Consider the following 18,982-nt stretch of genomic DNA (forward strand, 5'->3'; position numbering starts at 1 on the left):
TATATGGCAACATATTTAACAACCTAGAAGAAATGGACAAGTTTCTAGAAACACACAGTCCACCAAAACTGAATCAAGAAGAAATAGATATACGCCCAGGAGAGGAATTCCTGGGTCATATGGTAAGTCTATTCCTAGTCTTTTGAGGAATCTCCATACTGTTTTCCAGAAGGAACCCTACTTCAAAATGACACCTGCAGCCCAGTGTTCATAGCAGCACTATTTACAATAGCCAAGAGATGGAAACAGCCTAAATGTCCATCAACAGTTGACTGGATAAAGAAGATGTGGTATATTTATACAATGGAATACTATTCAGCCATAAAAACGGACAACATAATGCCATTTGCAGCAACATGGATGCTCCTGGAGAATATCATTCTAAGTGAAGTAAGCCAGAAAGAGAAAGAAAAATACCATATGAGATTGCTCATATGTGGAATCTAAAAAACAACAAAAACAAACAAACAAACAAAACATAAATACAAAACAGAAACAGACTCACAGACATATAATACAAACTTGTGGTTGCCAAGGGGGCAGGGGGTGGGAAGGGATAGATTGGGATTTCAAAATATGGAATAGATAAACAAGATTATACTGTATAGCACAGGGAAATATATACAAGATCTTATGGTAGCTCACAGAGAAAAAAATGTGACAGTGAATATATATATGTTCATGTATAATTGAAAAATTGGGCTCTACACTAGAATTTGACACAGCATTGTAAAATTATTATAAATCAATAAAAAATGTTAAATTTATTTATTTATTTATTTTAAAAAAAGAAGAAATAGATAATTTGAACAGACTGATCACTAGAGATGAAATAAAATCAGTAATTAAAAAAACTTCCTTTAAACGAAAGTCCAGGACCAGATGGCAAACATACAAAGAACTTATACCAGTCCTTCTCAAACTCTTCCAAAATATTAAAGAGGAGGTAGCACTTCCAAACTCATTCTGTGAAGCCACCATTACCCTGATACCAAAACCAGGCAATGACACTATTAAAAAAGAAAATTATAGGCTAATATCTTTGATGAACATAGATGCAAAACTTCTTTAATATTCACAAACTGAATCCAGCAATATGTAAAAAAGATTATACACTACAATCAAGTTGGAGTCATCCCAAGTTTGGTTCAACATACACAAGTCAATCAATATGATATACCACATCAACAAAAGAAAGGGAAAAAAATCACATAATCATCTCAGTAGACACAGAAAAAAAATTGATAAAATTCAACATCCATTCAAGATAAAAATTTACCAAAATGGGTATAAAGGGAATATATATCCAAATAATAAAAGCTATTTATGGCAAACCCACAGCTAACATAATACTCTATGGTGAAAAGTTGAAAGCCCTCCCACCAACATCTGGAACAAGACAAGGATGCCCACTCTCACCACTTCCATTCAGCGTAGTATTGGAAGTCCTAGCCATAGTAATCAGACAAGAAAAAGAAATAAAAAGTATCCAGATTGAAAAGAAAAGGTAAAATTGTCACTATATGCTGATGACATGAAAGTATATATAGACACCCCTAAAGACTCCACACAAGAACTATGAGAGCTGATAAACTAATTCAGCAAGGTAGCAGGATACAAGATTAACGTACAGAAATCTGTTGCATTTCTTTATACCAACCATGAAATACCAGAACAGGAAAGTAAAAAAAAAAAAAAAAAAATCCCTTTTAAAGTCTCATCCAAAAAAATAAAATACTTAGGAATAAATTTGTTAAGTATTAAATTTTGAATTTATATATTTTTATCTCTGTGGATTCTTATATCCTTATTTTATGCAATGGGTTATGATTCATTAGTATCATTGTTTATTTTGGTGTACAAATTGTCTCAGATGTGGCCAGTGGAGTGGAGCACTTTCAAACTCATGTCTGTGTCCTTTTGATACGTTTCTATCATTCTTTAAGTACTTCTTACTTTCTGGCACAAGAAGATGTTCTTGGCTCATCTTGTTCTGTCCCTGTTCCAGACTTGATCTCCATGGACCCTGGTTTCTTTTAGTGGAGAATGGAATTTAGAAACCAGATCCAAGTGCTAGATAACTGACTACATATGTCTTTCCTCTGTTAGACTGAGTGCTTTGAGGTCAGGAATATTGTGTCTTTTCATCTTTGAACAGTGAATGCCTAGTCCAGTGGTTGTCACTTAGTTGATGTTCAGTAAGTACTTGGTGGAAAATAAACTGGTCGATTATTTGGAATTTCTCTCCATATTTTGGCTTAATCCAAGGAATAGACCATAAGGAATGAGTCATGGAGAATATTAACTCTGAAGAAATGCTGAAAGTCAGACTCCCTCATTATCAAAATAATTATTGTATATCTGCAGTTTCCAGAGTCCCATACTACAACCCCATCCCACTTAATTTGTCCTCTTTTACCTCCCAGTTTCATCTATTTTCAAATCTTTCCACTCAGGCATCTTAATGTCATATCATGGAACAAAAAAAATTGTTTTTCTGCTTTTTTCAAAATGCTTTAGTTTTCTTTCTACTAATAAAAATACAACCTGCTTTTTTCCTAGGCTATAGGATAAATACCAGGTCTCAGTTTACATACAGCATATTTCTAGGATGATTTAGTAGGGAGAAAACACTAATAATAGTTTTATAGTCTTTGGAGCTTTGAGACTGAAAAAATTATTAAATACAGAAAGATATGAAAAATTCTTGTAAAAATATTTTTAGCTGAAAATTATAAGGAGCAGGAAAGTATGCATTCTATTATCTTTTTTATTTTAAAAATGGCTAATGTTAGAATATGCACAGAAAAAAGTTTCAAAAATTATGTGGCAACCTCTAACTTCAAGAAAGTCTGGGAAATCAAGTTTTATAGCTGGGTATATTGCCAACCTAGTAAAATCAGTCTTCTATAAAGGTGGAGGAGAGAATAAATACTGAGTGGGCCACTAGCAGGGTCTGCCACAGATTCCTAGGGGAGAGTCAGAATGTATGGGGTAGAAGTGCTTGTGAAGAGAAGAAAATTAATTTGAAAAAGCCCCATTGTACTTCCAGGGTATAGGTTCCTATCCATCATTTGATGTGTTTAACATACTCCCTGAACAATCCGTTCCCCTTGACTTCTCTATGCTGATGATTCATAAATCTGTTTCTTTAGCTCAAGTTTTTTTTCCTAAGGTTTAGACCCAGATATCCAACTCCTGCTGGAGATCTCTACTTGCATACTGTCACCTCAAACTCTAAACAGAACCTGAAATGAAATCAACATTTTTATCCCCTATCTTTCTTATCTTTCTTTTTATATTTTCTTTAATCCAGTAAATAATTTCACCACAAACCTAACTGCCTAAGTCATAAACCACACCAAAATTGACTTTCCCAGCTTATAATAACTACCATATCAAATTAATTATCAGTCTAAGCTTTAAATATCTCCCTAATCTATCCATTTCTCTCCTTTATCATTGATACTATCATAGTTTAGGACTCATCTCTCACCTAGGTTATTGCAATACCTTGTCATAGGTCTGTATTCCATCAGTCTTTCCTCCCTCTAACTCATTCTCCACCCAACAAGACAGAGGTCTCTAATACATGAGTGATCATGTTTAACTACTGCTGAAACTTTCATTGGCTTTACATTGTTCTTAAGATAAAGTCCAACTCTTTAAGGTGACTTGAAAAGCCAGGTTTAACTTCTGCTTACTTTTCTGACTTCATTTTTCCCACTCTTTTCTTCAGCAATATATTCTAGACAGCCTTACTTGCTTCTAGTCCCCAGAATATAAGCTATGCCAGTTACTCTCTTCTACCTTCTATTAATAATGCTTGTCCTACTAATGCTTCAGTTATGAACATTATATCCTCCATGATAGTCTTTTTTTCTTCTGGTTTTGTTGAGATGTAATTGACATACAACACTGTGTAAGTTTAAGATGTACAGCATGACTTGACTTACATACATCATGAAATGATTACCACAATAAGTTTAGTGAACATCCATCATCTCCTGTAAATAAAAACTAAAGAAATGGAAGTTTTTTTTTCCTTTTGATGAGAACTCTTGTGATTTACTCTCTTTACAACTTTCATAAATAACGTACAGCAATGTTAATTGTATTTATCACGTTGTACATTACATCCCTAGTCCACGAAAGTCTTTCTGATCTGCCTAAGTCTGGATTAGGTAGCCTTCATATGGGCTTACAAAATACTCTGTACAGTCCCTGTCATAGTTAAAATACGACATTTTAATTATCTGGTTATTATCTCTTCTCACTAGATTGTAATTTCTGTGAGGGCAAGTATGCCTTTCTTCACCATGATAGCAGCTTGGCTGCAATTATGGATTCAAGCTGGCAATCAGTCTCCTGTAGTCTTTAATCTAATACTGTGTTTACTTAGCTTTATTGGAAGATTCAAGGTGGAGGATAATAGCAGGTGTAACATTTTCATCTCATCAGGAGATTCAGAGCTATTCACCTACACAGCTTCTTTTGCCCTCTCATCCGCATAAGTTGTGTACATCTGCCAGGGATGAGCTAAGTGTAGTGGAAGTCACCGTAACATGTAGAAGCTACAACCCCTTTTCCCTACAATTCTTTTGTTTTTTAATTACCATTCTTTATAATAGATATCTTTTATAATGTTCTTAAGTGCTGACTGACAAGGATATTAAGCAACCTTCATACACTGCTGGTGGGAGTGTTCAGTGGTATAACCGCTTTGGGAAATAGTTTGTAAAAACTAGTTAAGTTGAATTTATGTGTATTCTGTGATCCAGCAGTTTGGCTTCTAGGCATATATCCAGTAGAAATCCCTGAACGTTGTGTGTGTGTGTGTGTGTGTGTGTGTGTGTGTGTGTGTGTGTTTATTATAAATAGCTAAAACTTAGACACCAATATCCGTCAGCAGTAGTATGGATATATAAAATATGTATATTCAAATAATGGAATATTAGATAACAATGAAAACCGATACACAGCAGCTCTTATAACAAGTTGCATGAGGCTCACAAACATAATATTGATTAAAAGAAGCTTGACACAAAGATATATTCTAGAGTTCCATTTATAATGAGGTTCAAAACAGACAAAACTACACTCTAATGTTAGAAGTCAGAATAGTGATAAACCTTAGGGAAGAGAGGGTGTAGGACTTGAGAGAGATATGAGAATGATTTATAGTAACCTGCCAAGGTTCAATTTTTTGACCTGCAGAGTCAAAAACTGCAAAGATACTTGTTTTGTGATAATCATCAAACTGTATTTGTTTTGAGCACTTTATGTATGTGTTATATTTCAATTTTAAAAATTTTAAAGTTATAAAAGGAACAAGTAAATAAGCAAATGACAGACAACTGAATGAAAAAGTAGGTTTGAACAGTATAGGAGGACATCAAATGGCCAGTGAACATAGTATACAGTGTTGAGCATGTAATCAGGGAAATATATATTAAAAACCACATAGGTTGACAAAAATTTTGAAGTCTGACTGTATCATGTGTTGCTGAGTATGTGACACAAAAGCAACACTCATACATGTTAGTTGGAGTAAATGTTGGTATAACCACTTTCAAAAGCAGTTTTGCATTTTTAGTCATTTTGATAATACATATACCCTCTGACCCAGCAATTACATTCCTAGGTACATACAGTGGAGAAACTTGTGTACATGTGTACTAGAATATATGAATGAGAATGTTCATAGCAGTGAAAACTGGAAATAACCCAAAAATGTCCATCAACACAAGAATGGTATTTGTATTCATTAAATACTATGTAACATCAAAAGTGAATGAGCTATGGCTGCAGACACAACATAACTAAATCTTAAAAGACAAGGCAAAAACAAATGTATGCAATATTATTCTATTGTAAGTTAAAATTAAAATTCAAAAAACAAATTATTACTAGGAGTGCATATTTAGGGGACCAGTTTAAGTTAGTAAATATGTAAAGAAAAACAAGAAAGTTTGTATTATAAAAGTCAGAAGAGTAGTTTCCTCTAAGGAGCAGAGGAGAGGGTTGGACTGGGAAGAGACACATGTAGCACTTCTGGGGTGTTAACAGATATCCATTTCTTGACCTGAATGGTACTTTCCCAGCTATTGGCTATATAAATATTTGTTAAACTATACATTTATATTCTATGCAGTTTTTCATATTTAATATTTCATACTTTTAAATTAAAAGTTAAATTTTCCTACTAGGTTCAATTTTCCAGGCAGTAGTACCTAGCCAGCACTCAGTATTGAAGGAAAAAAGGTTAGTTGTTAGAGCAAAGTCTAGGAAGATGTGGGAGCATATACAATAAAGAACACTACCTCAGTCAAGAAGAAATGGGCACATCTTTGGAAACTAGGAATGGGAGAAAGAATGCAGAGAAAATGCATATGAATGCAGAAACACTTAGGAGGGGAATTTGAAAGAGTTCAGATTTATACTGTTATAAAATGGGAAGTAGGTACATTTGCTGAAAGTGAAGCTAATGAGAAGGGAAGGATCTCTAGAGAGTATGAGGTAAAACAGCATTTGTTCAGGTTTGGGCAGATATTTAAAATTTCATGTAACCATTCAGAATTCAAATTCACATGGGACTTCTGATAGTTTAGCATGACTCTTTTTTTTTTTTTTTCATGAACAGTGGGGTTTATTTCAACAGTAAGTTTGAAACTCCTGCCTTTGGCAAGAGAACTACAGTAATTATATCAGAACAGACAATTTCCTACGCTGTCAAATATATAAAAGTTCCTTTTTCATTTTCCTCATCACTGATAAACAAGCAGACTCAGTCCACATTTGCTTCCATCTGTCTACTGAGTTAACCCAAGCTTCTTCTTCAGAGATTCTGGCATCTCAGGTGGAGGAGGGCGAGGAACCCTGAAGTTGACCTTCACAGAGTCATAGATGAACCACTGTAGTGCAGTCAGAGTGCCAATCATGATGATACAGGCAAAGAGTTCCTTCCACACACCTCAAAATCCAAGTCTCTTGAGGACCTGAGAAGCACTGCTACCCTTCTCTTTATTCAACACAGACACCACAGAATCAGCAGGATGAGAAACAATGGCACAGAAGACTCCAGCTATGTAACCTGCCACAAATGTGACAACCAGCTGCTCTGGCTTTGAACATTCACTTCGGGGCTTGGGAACCACAAACTTGTACAATGCTTCAACAGTACATTCAAAGCAGGCGAACTTCATCATGGTGTATGATATCTGTCTCATCCAGAGAGGAGCAACCCCCTTGTAGAATCTAGGAAATCAGAAGGCTTAGTTTACTCAGTTGCATATGTTCTGGCAGAGATTTTCATTATTAACTGAAGTGTCCGCACACCAGTCGAGTCCTGATAGTAAAAAATGGCAGCACAATTGCATGTCATTTCTATCAGAACCTAAGACTAACATGCAGGTATATTTATCTCACACGCCAGTGACTCAAGCCCCTTTGACTTACACAACCAAAAAAGTTGCTAGATGTTTCTTTGACTGGAACTACAAGAAACCAGAAGTTTACAAGTAGAACTCAGTTTAAGATTTAGCATGACTCTTAATTATATAATTATACATTTTTTTAAAGTTCTTTCTTTAAAATGTAATGAAAGATAATAAATATTTACATTTAACTGGGAGAACTATTTTTGTAGGCAAAATATATTTCCTTTGCCAATGAATAATGATTTTACTAACTTCATTTTTCCTGTCTTATTCAGGTCATGTATGGAATGTTGGTCTTCACATTAGTACTTCGATCTATTTATATTGTTACATGGTAAGTAGTTTGGATCATCAGCACTATGGTTAGACTATACTCAGGTGGTAAATCTATAGCCTATATTGAAATAACACATAAAACCCAGCTCTAGCAGGGATACTGCTATAAAACTATAACCCAGCATTTATTATGGTGTATTACAAGGAATACTGATTCTTTAAGCAAGTTGCTAATAGGCATCATGTGAAAACAAGAGTTCCAAAATTAAAGGAATTTGAGGAAAGTTGTGTATGATGGCTTTCTTTTGAATATTTATAATGTACGTAAGTATATTAAAGGCCTTGAAAAATCTTACAATAAAAAAGAAAATAATTGTTTTTATATTTCTCAAACTACTTGATTAAGGAACTCTTTTTACAGAATACCTGTCAAGGAAGGTGGTTAATATCCCAGAGAATCAATGTTCCTGAAAGATCATTTAAGAAATCTTTGTAGAGTTTATGAACATTAAAATAAGAAATATTCGTGTGAGTACCTTACATAGAGCCTGGCCATATAGCAGGTGCTCAGTAAGTAAATAGTATGATTTATGGGTTTATTCCTTTTTTTCCTTTTTTAAATTAAATTTGTTGGTTTGAGGTAATTGTAGAAGCACATGCATTTGTAAGAAATAATAGAGATCCCCTGTACCCTTTACCAAATTCCTCCAATGGTAATGTCTTGCAGAACTATAGTACAATATCACAAGCAGGATTTGACTTTGCCAGAGTCAAGATACAGAACAGTCCCACCACCACAAGGATCCCTGTGTTGTCTTTATGTAGCCCCTCCCACCCCATCCACTCACCCCCTGTTCTTAACCCCTGGCAACCACTAATTTGCTCTTCATTTCTCTAATTTTTTCATTTCAAAAATGTTATATAAATGGAATCATATAGTGTATATAACCTTTGGGATTGGCCTTTTGCACTCAGCATAATACATTGGAGATTAATACAAGTTGCTGAGTGTAGCAATAGTTCATCCCATTCTATTGTGAGTAGTATTCCATGATATGGATGTACCACCATTTAATCATTCACCTGCTGAATGACATCTAGATTATTTCCAGTTTTTTTACTATGACAAAAACTGCTATGAACTTTTGTTTACAGGTTTCATTTGAATAAAAATTTTCATCTCTCTGGAATAAATGTCCAGAGTGAAGTTGCTAGGTTGTAATGACAGTTATATGTTTAATTCTTTTCAAAACTGCTGAACTGTTTCCCAGAGTGGCTCTACCAGTTTACATTCCTACCAGCAATGTATGTGTGACCCAGTTTCTCTGCATCCTTGTCAATATTTGGTGTTGTCACTATTTTTTATTTTTTATTTTAGCCATTCTTACAAGTGTGTACTGATCTCTCATTGTGGTTTTAATTCTCATTTCCCTGATTCTAATGATGTTGAACATATTTTCATGTAGCTGATTTGCCATCTATATCCTCTTTGGTGAAATGTCTGTTCATATTTGCCCATTTTCTGATGGGATTGTTTCTCTTTTTTTCCAGTTGAGTTTTGAAAAAATGGTGACAGCAGGTATCCTTGCCTTGTTCCCAGTCTTGGGGAAAAGTACTTAGTCTTTCAGCATCAAATACAATGTTATCTGTATGGCTTTTTTAGATGCTTTTTATCAAGTTGAGGAAGTTATTCTTTATTCCTAATTTTCTGAGAATATTTATCATGAATGGGTGTTGAATTGTGTCAGATGCTTTTTCCATATCACTTGATTTGATCATATGATTTTTTCTGTAATCTGTTTAGTTTGGTGGATTATATTGATTGATTTTCAAATATTGAACCAGCTGTGTATTCTGAATGAACCCTACTTAGTCATGGTGTAAAAATCTTTCTATATATTGCTGAATAATACTTGTTAATATTTTGTTAAGGATTTTTACATCTATGTTCATGAAAAATATTGGCTTATAGTCTTATTTTTTGTACTGTCTTCATCTGGTTTTGATATCAGGATAGTATTAGCTTCATAAAATGAATTGGGAAATGTTCCTTCTTCTATTTTCTGGAAGAAATTGTACGGAACTGGTGTTAATTCTTCTTTAAATGTTTGGTAAAATTCCCCAGAGAAACCATCTGGACTTCTTGGGGGGCCAGGATATGACTTATCTTGATATATGTTCCATATGTGTGTTTGAAAAGAATACATATTCTGCTGACATTGGGTAAATGTCTATTAGATGGTGTTGTTTGATAGTTGTGTCAGGGGTCCCCAAGACCACCCTTGGGTTCAAAGATTTGCTAGAAGAACTCACAAAACTTAAACTGTTACACTCGTGATTTATATTTATTACTCAGAGATCAAACTGACACAGCATGGCCTAGAGCCCTAAGCACATTTTTCTTTACGTTATTAGCATAAACATTATGGTGTGGCCCCAGGTGTTAGGTATAGAAAGGCACTCTTATACAGCAGGATATTCCCAGGACTTAAAGGTTATCTTCCAGGAACCAGTCAAGGGCCAATCCTTTTTCTGCGGTATGCAGTGTTTGCACACCCCACGCCCAGCTAAGTAGCCATTTGCTGCACAATGGTGTTGTTGAGTTTTTAATATCCTTGTTGACTTTCTGGCTAGTTGTTCCATCAGTTGTTGAGAGAGGGGTGTTGGAATCTCCAAATATATTTGTTTGTTTATCTATTTCTCAGTCATTCTATCAGTTTTTACTTTATTTTTTCATTCACACCATTTTACAGTTCTGTTGTTTGGTGCATAGACATTTAGAATTCCTATGTCTTCTTGATGGATTGACCCTTTTGTCATGATGTAATGTCCTTTTCTGTCTCTGGTCATTTTTTTTTTTTTTTGGCCTGAACTCTACTTCGTATCTTACTAATATAGCCATATTAATTTTACTTTCTTTGATTAACGTTTGCATGATATATCCTTTCCACCCTTTACTTTCAACCTGCCTATATTGTTATATTTGAATACAGTTTCTTTTTGGATATCATATAGTTGGCTCATGATTTTGAATCCACTTTTCCAGTCTCTTTTATTTGATGTCTTTAGATCATTTACATTAATGTAATTTTTATATTAAGGATTAAGTCTACTGTTTTATTTTTTGTTTTCTGTTTGTTCTATATTTTCTTTCTCTGTTTTCTTTTTCCTGCCTCCCTGTGAATTACTTGAACACTTTTTAGAATTTCATTTGATAGTTGTGTCAGGGGTCCCCAAGACCACCCTTGGGTTCAAAGGTTTGCTAGAAGAACTCACAAAACTAGTGTTTGTGAGTCTCTTTGAATAGCTTTTTTAGTGATTGTTCTTGGTATTACACTATAACATCACAGACTGATGGTGTTAACATTTTACCAGTTCTAGTGAAGTGCAGAACCCTTACCCCCCACCTTTACATACCAGTATTAGTTTCATAGGGCAGTTGCAACAAAGTACCACAAGCTGGATGGCTTAAAACAACTCAAATGTATTGTTCTGGAGGCTGGAAGTCCAAAATCAAGGCATCAGTAGGACCATGCTTCCTCTGAAACCTGCAGGAGAATTCATCCTTACTTCTTTCTGGCTTCTGGTGGTTTGGTGGCAATCTTTGGCATTCCTTCACTCCTAACTTACATAATTCCAGTCTCTGCCTTTGTCATGACATGATATTCTCCCTGTGTCTCTGTGTCTTCACATGGCTGTCTTATAAGGATATGAGTCATATTGAATTAGGAGCCCATCCTACTCCAGTATGACCTCATTTTAACTGGTTATATCTTTAATGACCCTGTTTCCAAATAAGGTTGCATTCTGAGATACTGGGGGTTGAGTCTTGAACGTATCTTTTTTGAGGGAATACAATTCAACCCGTAATAGTCCCTTTTCCTGCCTCACTTAATATATAATTATCTTAATTATTTTCTCTTTGTATTTATAAACACATCAGACAGTATTATGATTTTTGCCCCAACCATGAAACAAAATTTGGAAACTCAAGGAAAATGTATTATATTTAACCATATTTTCACTCGTTCCACTGCACTCTTCCTGACTAACATCCCAAGATTCCTTCTTTCATTATTTCCTTTCTATTTAGAAAACTTCCTTAGCCATTCTTTTAGGGTAGATGTGTTGGCAACACAGCCTCTTAGTTTTCCTTCATCTGAGAATGTCTTGATTTCTGTTTCATTTCTGAAGAATATTTTCATGGATATAAAATTATTTTCTTTTCTTTCAAAACTTGAAAAATGCACCACTTCCTTCTGGCCTTCAAGTTTTCTGATAAGAAATCCTGTCACTTAAATTGTTTCTTTCCCCCATAGTATAGGTGAGGCATTGGTCCTCTCACTACTTTTATTGTTTTCCCCCTTTCTATAATTTTCAGAAATTTGACTGTGTTGTGTCTTGATTTGAATTTCTTTGGGTTTAACCTTTTTGAGGTAGGATCTGCTTCTTGAATCTGTGGTCTTACAGTGTTGTTTGTGGGGGTTTTTTGTTTTTTTGTTTTTTGGGGTTTTTTTGGTGTGTATATGCCAGATTTGAAAGTTCTCAGCCATTATTTCATTAAGTACTTGTTTAGGCCTGCCCACTTTCTCTTCTCTTTCTGGGACACCAATAACACGCATGCTAGTTCTTTCTTATAGTCCCACAGGTCCCTGAGTGGCAACCTCATTACTGCTAGGTACTGATAGAAGTCCAGGTTCCTCCTCAACCTCTCCTGGCACACAAATAGGGGAAAGAGCTCCTCATTACTGCTGGGCTAGGGTAGGAATTTCCACTCTCTACTAGGCCTTCCTGATACCACCCTGGCTGGGACGGTCAGGAGTGCCTAATTATTTCTTACCATGTGGCCTCCACTGACAGCTCAGTGGTGTGACCTTGTTACCTCTGGCCAGTGGTAGAAATTCTGACTCCCCAGTGGGTCTACTCTGACACCACTACAGTGAGAAGGGAGAAGAACACCTCATTACTGCCACATGAGGATGGAAGTCCAAGCTCCCTCCATGGTCTCCAATGACACTGCAGGAAATAGAGAGTTTGTTACTGCTGGTGGAGAAAGTCCCAGCCCCTCCCTGCTTGACATTACCCTGGCAGGAAGTTGGGGCACATTCTTAGGGTCTGATAAGGAATAAAGTCTAGGCTCCCCAGTCAGGCTTTAAAGATAGAGCGGGGAATGAGGCCACAGTTTTTTTTCTGTGGTGTTTGGCTGTAGAATAGTGGCTATTGTTTAAGTTTTCTACCTTGCTAGACTTCCTCTTTCCTGGTTCTTTGGAGAGAGAGCAGAGTTTTTGTTGGACTGTTTCTTTTTCTGTCTGTGCCTAGTGGCATTTCTGGGTTGCTAGCTTCTTCAGTTCTAACTTAGGGGTATATGAGGTGAAAAGAAAACACATGGAACTTATGGTAGCATTACTCAGGTTCCAAAGACCCTAACCAGTCTGACTTCTTCTCTCCACCTTTCAGAGTCTTCTTATGTTTGTTTACACATAATGTTCAAGGTTTTTAATTGTACTTACTGGGAAAAAATAGGGAAACGTACATTTGTTTCATCTTCCTGGAAGCAGAAGTCTACAATTTATTCTGTTTTTAATCTAGGCACCTTACAGAAATGTAAAAAAGCGTAAATCACAGTCCTTGCCTTAAATTCAAGTCTGATAGATAGGGTACCAGTACTTTTAGAAGTAAATGATAGACCTATAAAAAATGGAAATCGTATGAAATAAAAAATTCTTTCATCTACCTGTCACAGCATCTTTCTTTTATCTCCATTCTGTGATCATTTCATTTAGTACTGTTCATTGTTTACTTGTCTGTCTGCCCAACTGGGTTCTAAGTTTCTTAAAGTCTTAGTTGTCTTGATAACCTCTGGAACTCAGAATAGTGCTTACTAGTAAAGATTTTTTAAATCAAATTGAAATGCTAAAACTTCTGTTTCTTTTAATATGTCTGACAAGATATCTGAAAATCTCTCCCATAACAAAACAACCAGAAATTCTGAGTAAAATACAACAAATGTTCTTTTAAATGCATAGCTGAGCTCAAAAGAAAATCCAAAGCATCAAATCCAAAGGAAGGAGGTGCAAACTAGACTGACAAACGAGTTCTAGGATCATCATTAATTTGAAGGCATTTGCAGGTACCAGGAAATCAGAAATTTAGGTTTGAATAGATTCAGGGTTTATGGAAGATAAAGTTTAGGGCATTTTTAAAATGAGCAGTTGAAACTGTTGTTCTATCAGCACACAAAAGTACACATGAAGCCAGGACCATCAAAGAGATACACTGTCAGTAAAAGGCTAGGGTAGGAAAAATAAAAAAAATTGCCTTCAATAACAGGAGATGACAAAGCAACTTGTCTTTCAGCCTCAGTTTTAGGTAGGAAAAATGACTTTCCTGAGAATTTGTAATCACTGGTCTGCCTTCAGAAGTTTGGGATTCAAATGTATATAACCTTCATTGTCTGGAAAACCTCAAAATATAAAGTTAACTCAAATTGATCCAACTTTTGTAGAGTACCAGTGTATCTAAGAGAAGCAAAAGCAAATTAATTCAAAGAAATGTCTCCTTAATGTAGGCTCCTCAGGATTTCCATAGATTGGAGCTCAAACATGTGCACAAAATCAGTAATTCCAAAACCAGAGGAGGAAATAAGCTACCGTAAGAAAAAGTCAGGAGAAACAAAACAGCAGATATAAGTGGTCCCCCCATCAGATGCTGAAACATAAAGTAACTGTTTTTTAAATACTTAATGAAAAAAAGAGAGTAAATGAAAATGTGACATAAGGAACAGGAGATAAAAAATAAAATTCCAGATTTGAAAAAGAATCAAAGAACATTTGGCATTTAAAAAAAATAATTGAAATAAAAAGTTTAATGGGTAAGTTAAAAGTAGATTAGACACAGTTGAAGAAAGAATTAATTTAATTAATTTAAAAAATTACATGGGAAAACAGGCTAAAGCAATAAGCCAGAAAGCATCACAGAGAAATAACATGTCTAATTGCAGGTCCAAAGAGAGAGAATAGCAGAAAGAATGGTGAAAGAATAGATCTTTGAAGAGATAATAGTTGATAATTTTATAGAATTGATGAAAGACATGACTCCTCAGCTTCAAAAACAATTCGCAAGCACAATAAATTAAAGAAAATCTTCCTCGTGTGTGGCAGATGTGATAGATTTGCTCATTCAATATTGTTCCAACCTCCTTCAAGTGAGCCTTCCTGAAATGTAGTTGCTAAAAAGCTAAAAGTTGTATTTCCCGTATTTCCTTTGCAGGTAAGTTTTCAGATACATTCAGTTCTGCCAGTCACATGTATTCACATGAGTCTCGAATTCAGAACCAAGTGAGGAGGAGAAGTAGTAGTATGTAAGGCATCCATTTACTTATGTGGATCTGGGTATGCATCATGACTCTGGAACAAACAGCTGTGATGGCAGCTTCCTGAACTGTGAATTATAGCTAGGATATTATAGTGCTGTATGCAACAGTTGATCCAGAGGCTTCCCAATTCTCCAGCTTCCTAAATGTGAAAAAGAAAAAAATTCCTTTGGCAAGATAATTCTGTGGTAGTATTCATAGGTCATTCCTGAAGACCCTTAATCTATTCATCAGTTCTTTTGGAACTGAAAGTATTAAATTATTTTCTGCTTTAAATAGAGGCATTATCTGCAGTTGAACCCTGATAGATAGCTCTAAATAAGAACATACTAAAATTGCTGAAATCTAAAGACAAAGGTCTTAAAAACATCCAGAGATAAAAGACATACAGCCACTAAAGGAGTAACAATTAGTCTAAAGCAGGCTTATAAATAGCAACGGTGAAAGCCAAAACAGACTAGAATATTATCTTCAAAGTGCTGGGAGCAGTTAACCATCAGCTTAGAATTATATACCCAAATATCTTTCAAGAACAAGGGTAAAATAAAGACATTTTGAGACGAACAAAAATGAAGAAAGTTTGTTAATACACCTCACTTAAAAAACCTTCTAAAAGATACTCTTTACGAAGAAGAGCTGAGATGCAAGAAAGAACAGTGAAGGCGAAAAAGCTGATAAATCTATTGGACTAGCTGAACAAAATATTGTGACTTTAAAAATATCTAGTTTGAGAGATTAAAAAGAAAAGGAACTAAAATGGTGGGCAAGATAACATCAGATACAAGAGAATAATCTTAGTTACATAGTTCCTTTTTTGGCGGGGGGAGAGGGTACATACAGTGATTACTTTTAGATTTTACATATGCATTTTTGGTAACCACTAAAAACAATAATTGATTTCACAATTTCAGTTACAAAAACATGAAGGAGTAAATGGGATTATAAAAACTGAATCCAAAAGAAATCAGAAGAAGGGGAAAGGGAGGCAGAGAAAAGTCAGGACAAATACAGAACAGAAAATAAAGGAGTAGAAATAATTCAAAATATATCAGTAATCACAGTAAATATAAATGGACAGAGCCAAGCAATTGAAAGAGAAAGACTGGCAAACAGAGAAATCTAGCTATTTCCTGGTCATAAGAAACATGGTTAAAATATAAATACACAGTAATTTTTAAAAGGATATAAAAAGATCTATCTATATGATACAGGTATTGACTAAAAGAGGTCTGGGCTAGCCATTTTAATAACAGACAGAAAAATGTAAGGCATTATTTAAAACAAATGTATTTGTTACCTTAGTATTAAAAGATTTAACTTACCACAAAAATTGCAATTCTAAACTTGTGTGGAAAATTTTAAACAAAAATTGACAGAATTACAAAGAGAAACAGATAAATTCTCTATCATGATGAAATATTTTAAGACAGTAACCCAGACCAAAAAAATATGAATGAGGAGGAAGATAAAATTTGAATAACATAATAAAAAATGATCTAATAGGCTCAACAGTTAAAGAATGCATGATCTCAATCATGCATGTAGTTATTAAATGTACCAACAGTAGCTTTAAAGCAAAGTTCAGCAAACTTTAAAGAATTCATATCATGCATTTCATGTTCTCTGACTATAGTACAGTTAGTTAAAACAGGATTAGTCAAAATAGCCTATATATTTGGAAACTTAAAATCACACTTGTAAATATTAGTAAAAAAAAAATCATAATAGAAATACTGAAATATTTAGAATGGAATCATAATGAAAATACTACAGATCAGAAAAGGATGTAGCTAAAGTGGTTCTTAGAGGTAAATGTTAACATTAGAAATAGAGAAGCTGAATAAAAAAGAATGAAATTTTTCCATTTCCAGCAACATTGGTGGACTTGGAGGGCAATATGCTAAGTCAAATAAATCAGACGCAGACAGATACTGTATGATACCACTTATATGTGGAATTTTAAAAATACAACAGACTAGTGAATATAAGAAAAAAGAAGCAGACTTACAGATACAGAGAATGAGCTAGTGGTTACCAGTGGGGGTGGGGGTGGTAGAGGGGTGGGGGAGTGGGAGGTGCAAGCTATTGGATGTAAGATAGGCTATGAGGATGTATTGTACAACACTGGGAATATAGCCAGTATTTTGTAATAACCGTAAATGGAGTGTAACGTTTAAAAATTATATAAAAAATAAAAATTTTTAAAAAGAAATAGGCTAAAGAATAATGAACTAAGCATTCAACTTCAGTAACTATAAAACAGATCAATAGAATAAACCCAAAAGGAAATGAAGAATGACATTAATAAACGGCAGAAATTAATGAACAAAAACAGGGGTACAGTATTGAAGATGAACAGGTATCTAATTTTGCTCCCTTTTGAAACCCTACTAAGACTACAACAAAGGAACTTATTTATAAAGAATAAACTCAAGGAGAAGCCTCAATAAGATTTTAGAAGCTAGAAAGTAAATGGATTACTGCTAACTGCCTTTACTAACCCAAGAAAGCCGAATTCTAAGCCAAGAACCTCCAGTTTACATCAGAGAATTTTCTCAAGCACCAGGTATTAGCAGCAACAGACATTTTGGAAAAGGAGATGGAGAAGGGATCTAACATAAAGAGGATTGGTTAAAAGCTTTAGATAACCATTAAATGCTTAGACCCCCTCACCCACTCCATACCACTGAGCAGTTGCTTGAGTCTGGAAGTTTATTCTCTGGGAAGGGTGAATAGTGTCTCTAGATTGTATTTTGCCAGGCACAAGTGAGTATGTGAGTACTGTGCTGAAATCAGGGAAATTGGGTGACCTTATTTATGCTTTCTGAATTCTGAATGCAAAGATTTCTAGGAAGAATATTGAAAGGGTCTTCTTTTAGAGATTATGAGCAGCCTAAAAGATCTGAAGATACTGTTATTGGTGGTTTCCAAACAATTGGCCCAGAAAAATAACCCTGTGTTGAGGGCTACTAGTCTAAAAGCCTCAGCTATATACTTAGAGCTTGTGGTCACCTTTTTTAGTTTCCTACTCTTAAGAATGGAGACAGTAGAAGACACATGACGAAATGCATCCAATACAAAAGAGGCCAAAACAAATAAGGAAAAAACAATATAATATATATAAATATATATTTATTAAATATATTATTAAACACAATATAATATGAAAGAGGTCAAAACAAATAAGGAAAAACAAATGAGAAAATCAGCTTAGAGTAAGCAACTTATGCATGAATAAAAACTTCAAAACAATAAATGTCATTATTAATTCATTAATATTTCTAGAAACATACTGTATCTATTAAACATTAGTAAGACGCTATACAAAAAATTCAGAGAATCCCTCAAAAAATATATTAAAAATATGATAAAATGAAAAACTGAAGTGAAGGATTTGAAAGATACAGTTAAGCCACTGGAATTCTTCCTCCTGAACACACATTGTCATTGCCTATGGTCCATCACCACCCATTCACCAGCAAGCATCCACCACAGGAGAAGCATTAAGCCCATGGTATGGTCCAGAATAAACACGACAGTTCAGGGCCTCAGGACCCTTGGGCTCACTCACTGCCACTGCTATGGACAAAAAGCAAGGTGTTTCTTCAAGCCCATGGGCCACATCCTGGGGACCATCAGAATGATGAGAAATAAATGGAAAATAGAAAAAGCTCAATAGAATTATTACTGGGCCAGAATAGAAGGACCAATTAAAAAAAGAGATGAGGGGGAGGGATATGCAGAGAAAATGGTAGGGAGGACGTCATCACCAAAACAATTCAAGAAAGTATCCTATAATTGAAAAATATGACTTACTATATTGAAAGAATCCACTATTTAGCACAATGGGTGGAAATAGACCCATGCCAGTTCCAGAATTCTAGAGAAGGAGGAT

The 18,982-nt window shown here is 34.9% G+C and overlaps 1 protein-coding gene and 1 non-coding gene across 3 annotated transcripts in view; one reads left to right on the top strand and one right to left on the bottom strand.

Annotated features, from left to right (window-relative positions):
* Positions 1-18,982, top strand: part of ACER3 (alkaline ceramidase 3) — a 146,589-nt gene that overhangs the window by 106,528 nt on the left and 21,079 nt on the right. For both annotated transcript variants that reach the window (XM_064492737.1, XM_031460414.2), the window contains one exon: positions 7,715-7,773. In XM_064492737.1, coding sequence (XP_064348807.1) covers positions 7,715-7,773 — 59 coding nt within the window. The remainder of the gene's footprint in view (positions 1-7,714; positions 7,774-18,982) is intronic.
* LOC116155510 (small nucleolar RNA SNORA53) lies at positions 7,326-7,574 on the bottom strand. The gene has a single exon (XR_004139401.1). It is a non-coding gene; the product is annotated as a small nucleolar RNA SNORA53 (small nucleolar RNA).

This window comes from Camelus dromedarius, chromosome 12 (genome assembly GCF_036321535.1).
Source record: "Camelus dromedarius isolate mCamDro1 chromosome 12, mCamDro1.pat, whole genome shotgun sequence".
Classification (NCBI taxonomy): domain Eukaryota; kingdom Metazoa; phylum Chordata; class Mammalia; order Artiodactyla; family Camelidae; genus Camelus; species Camelus dromedarius.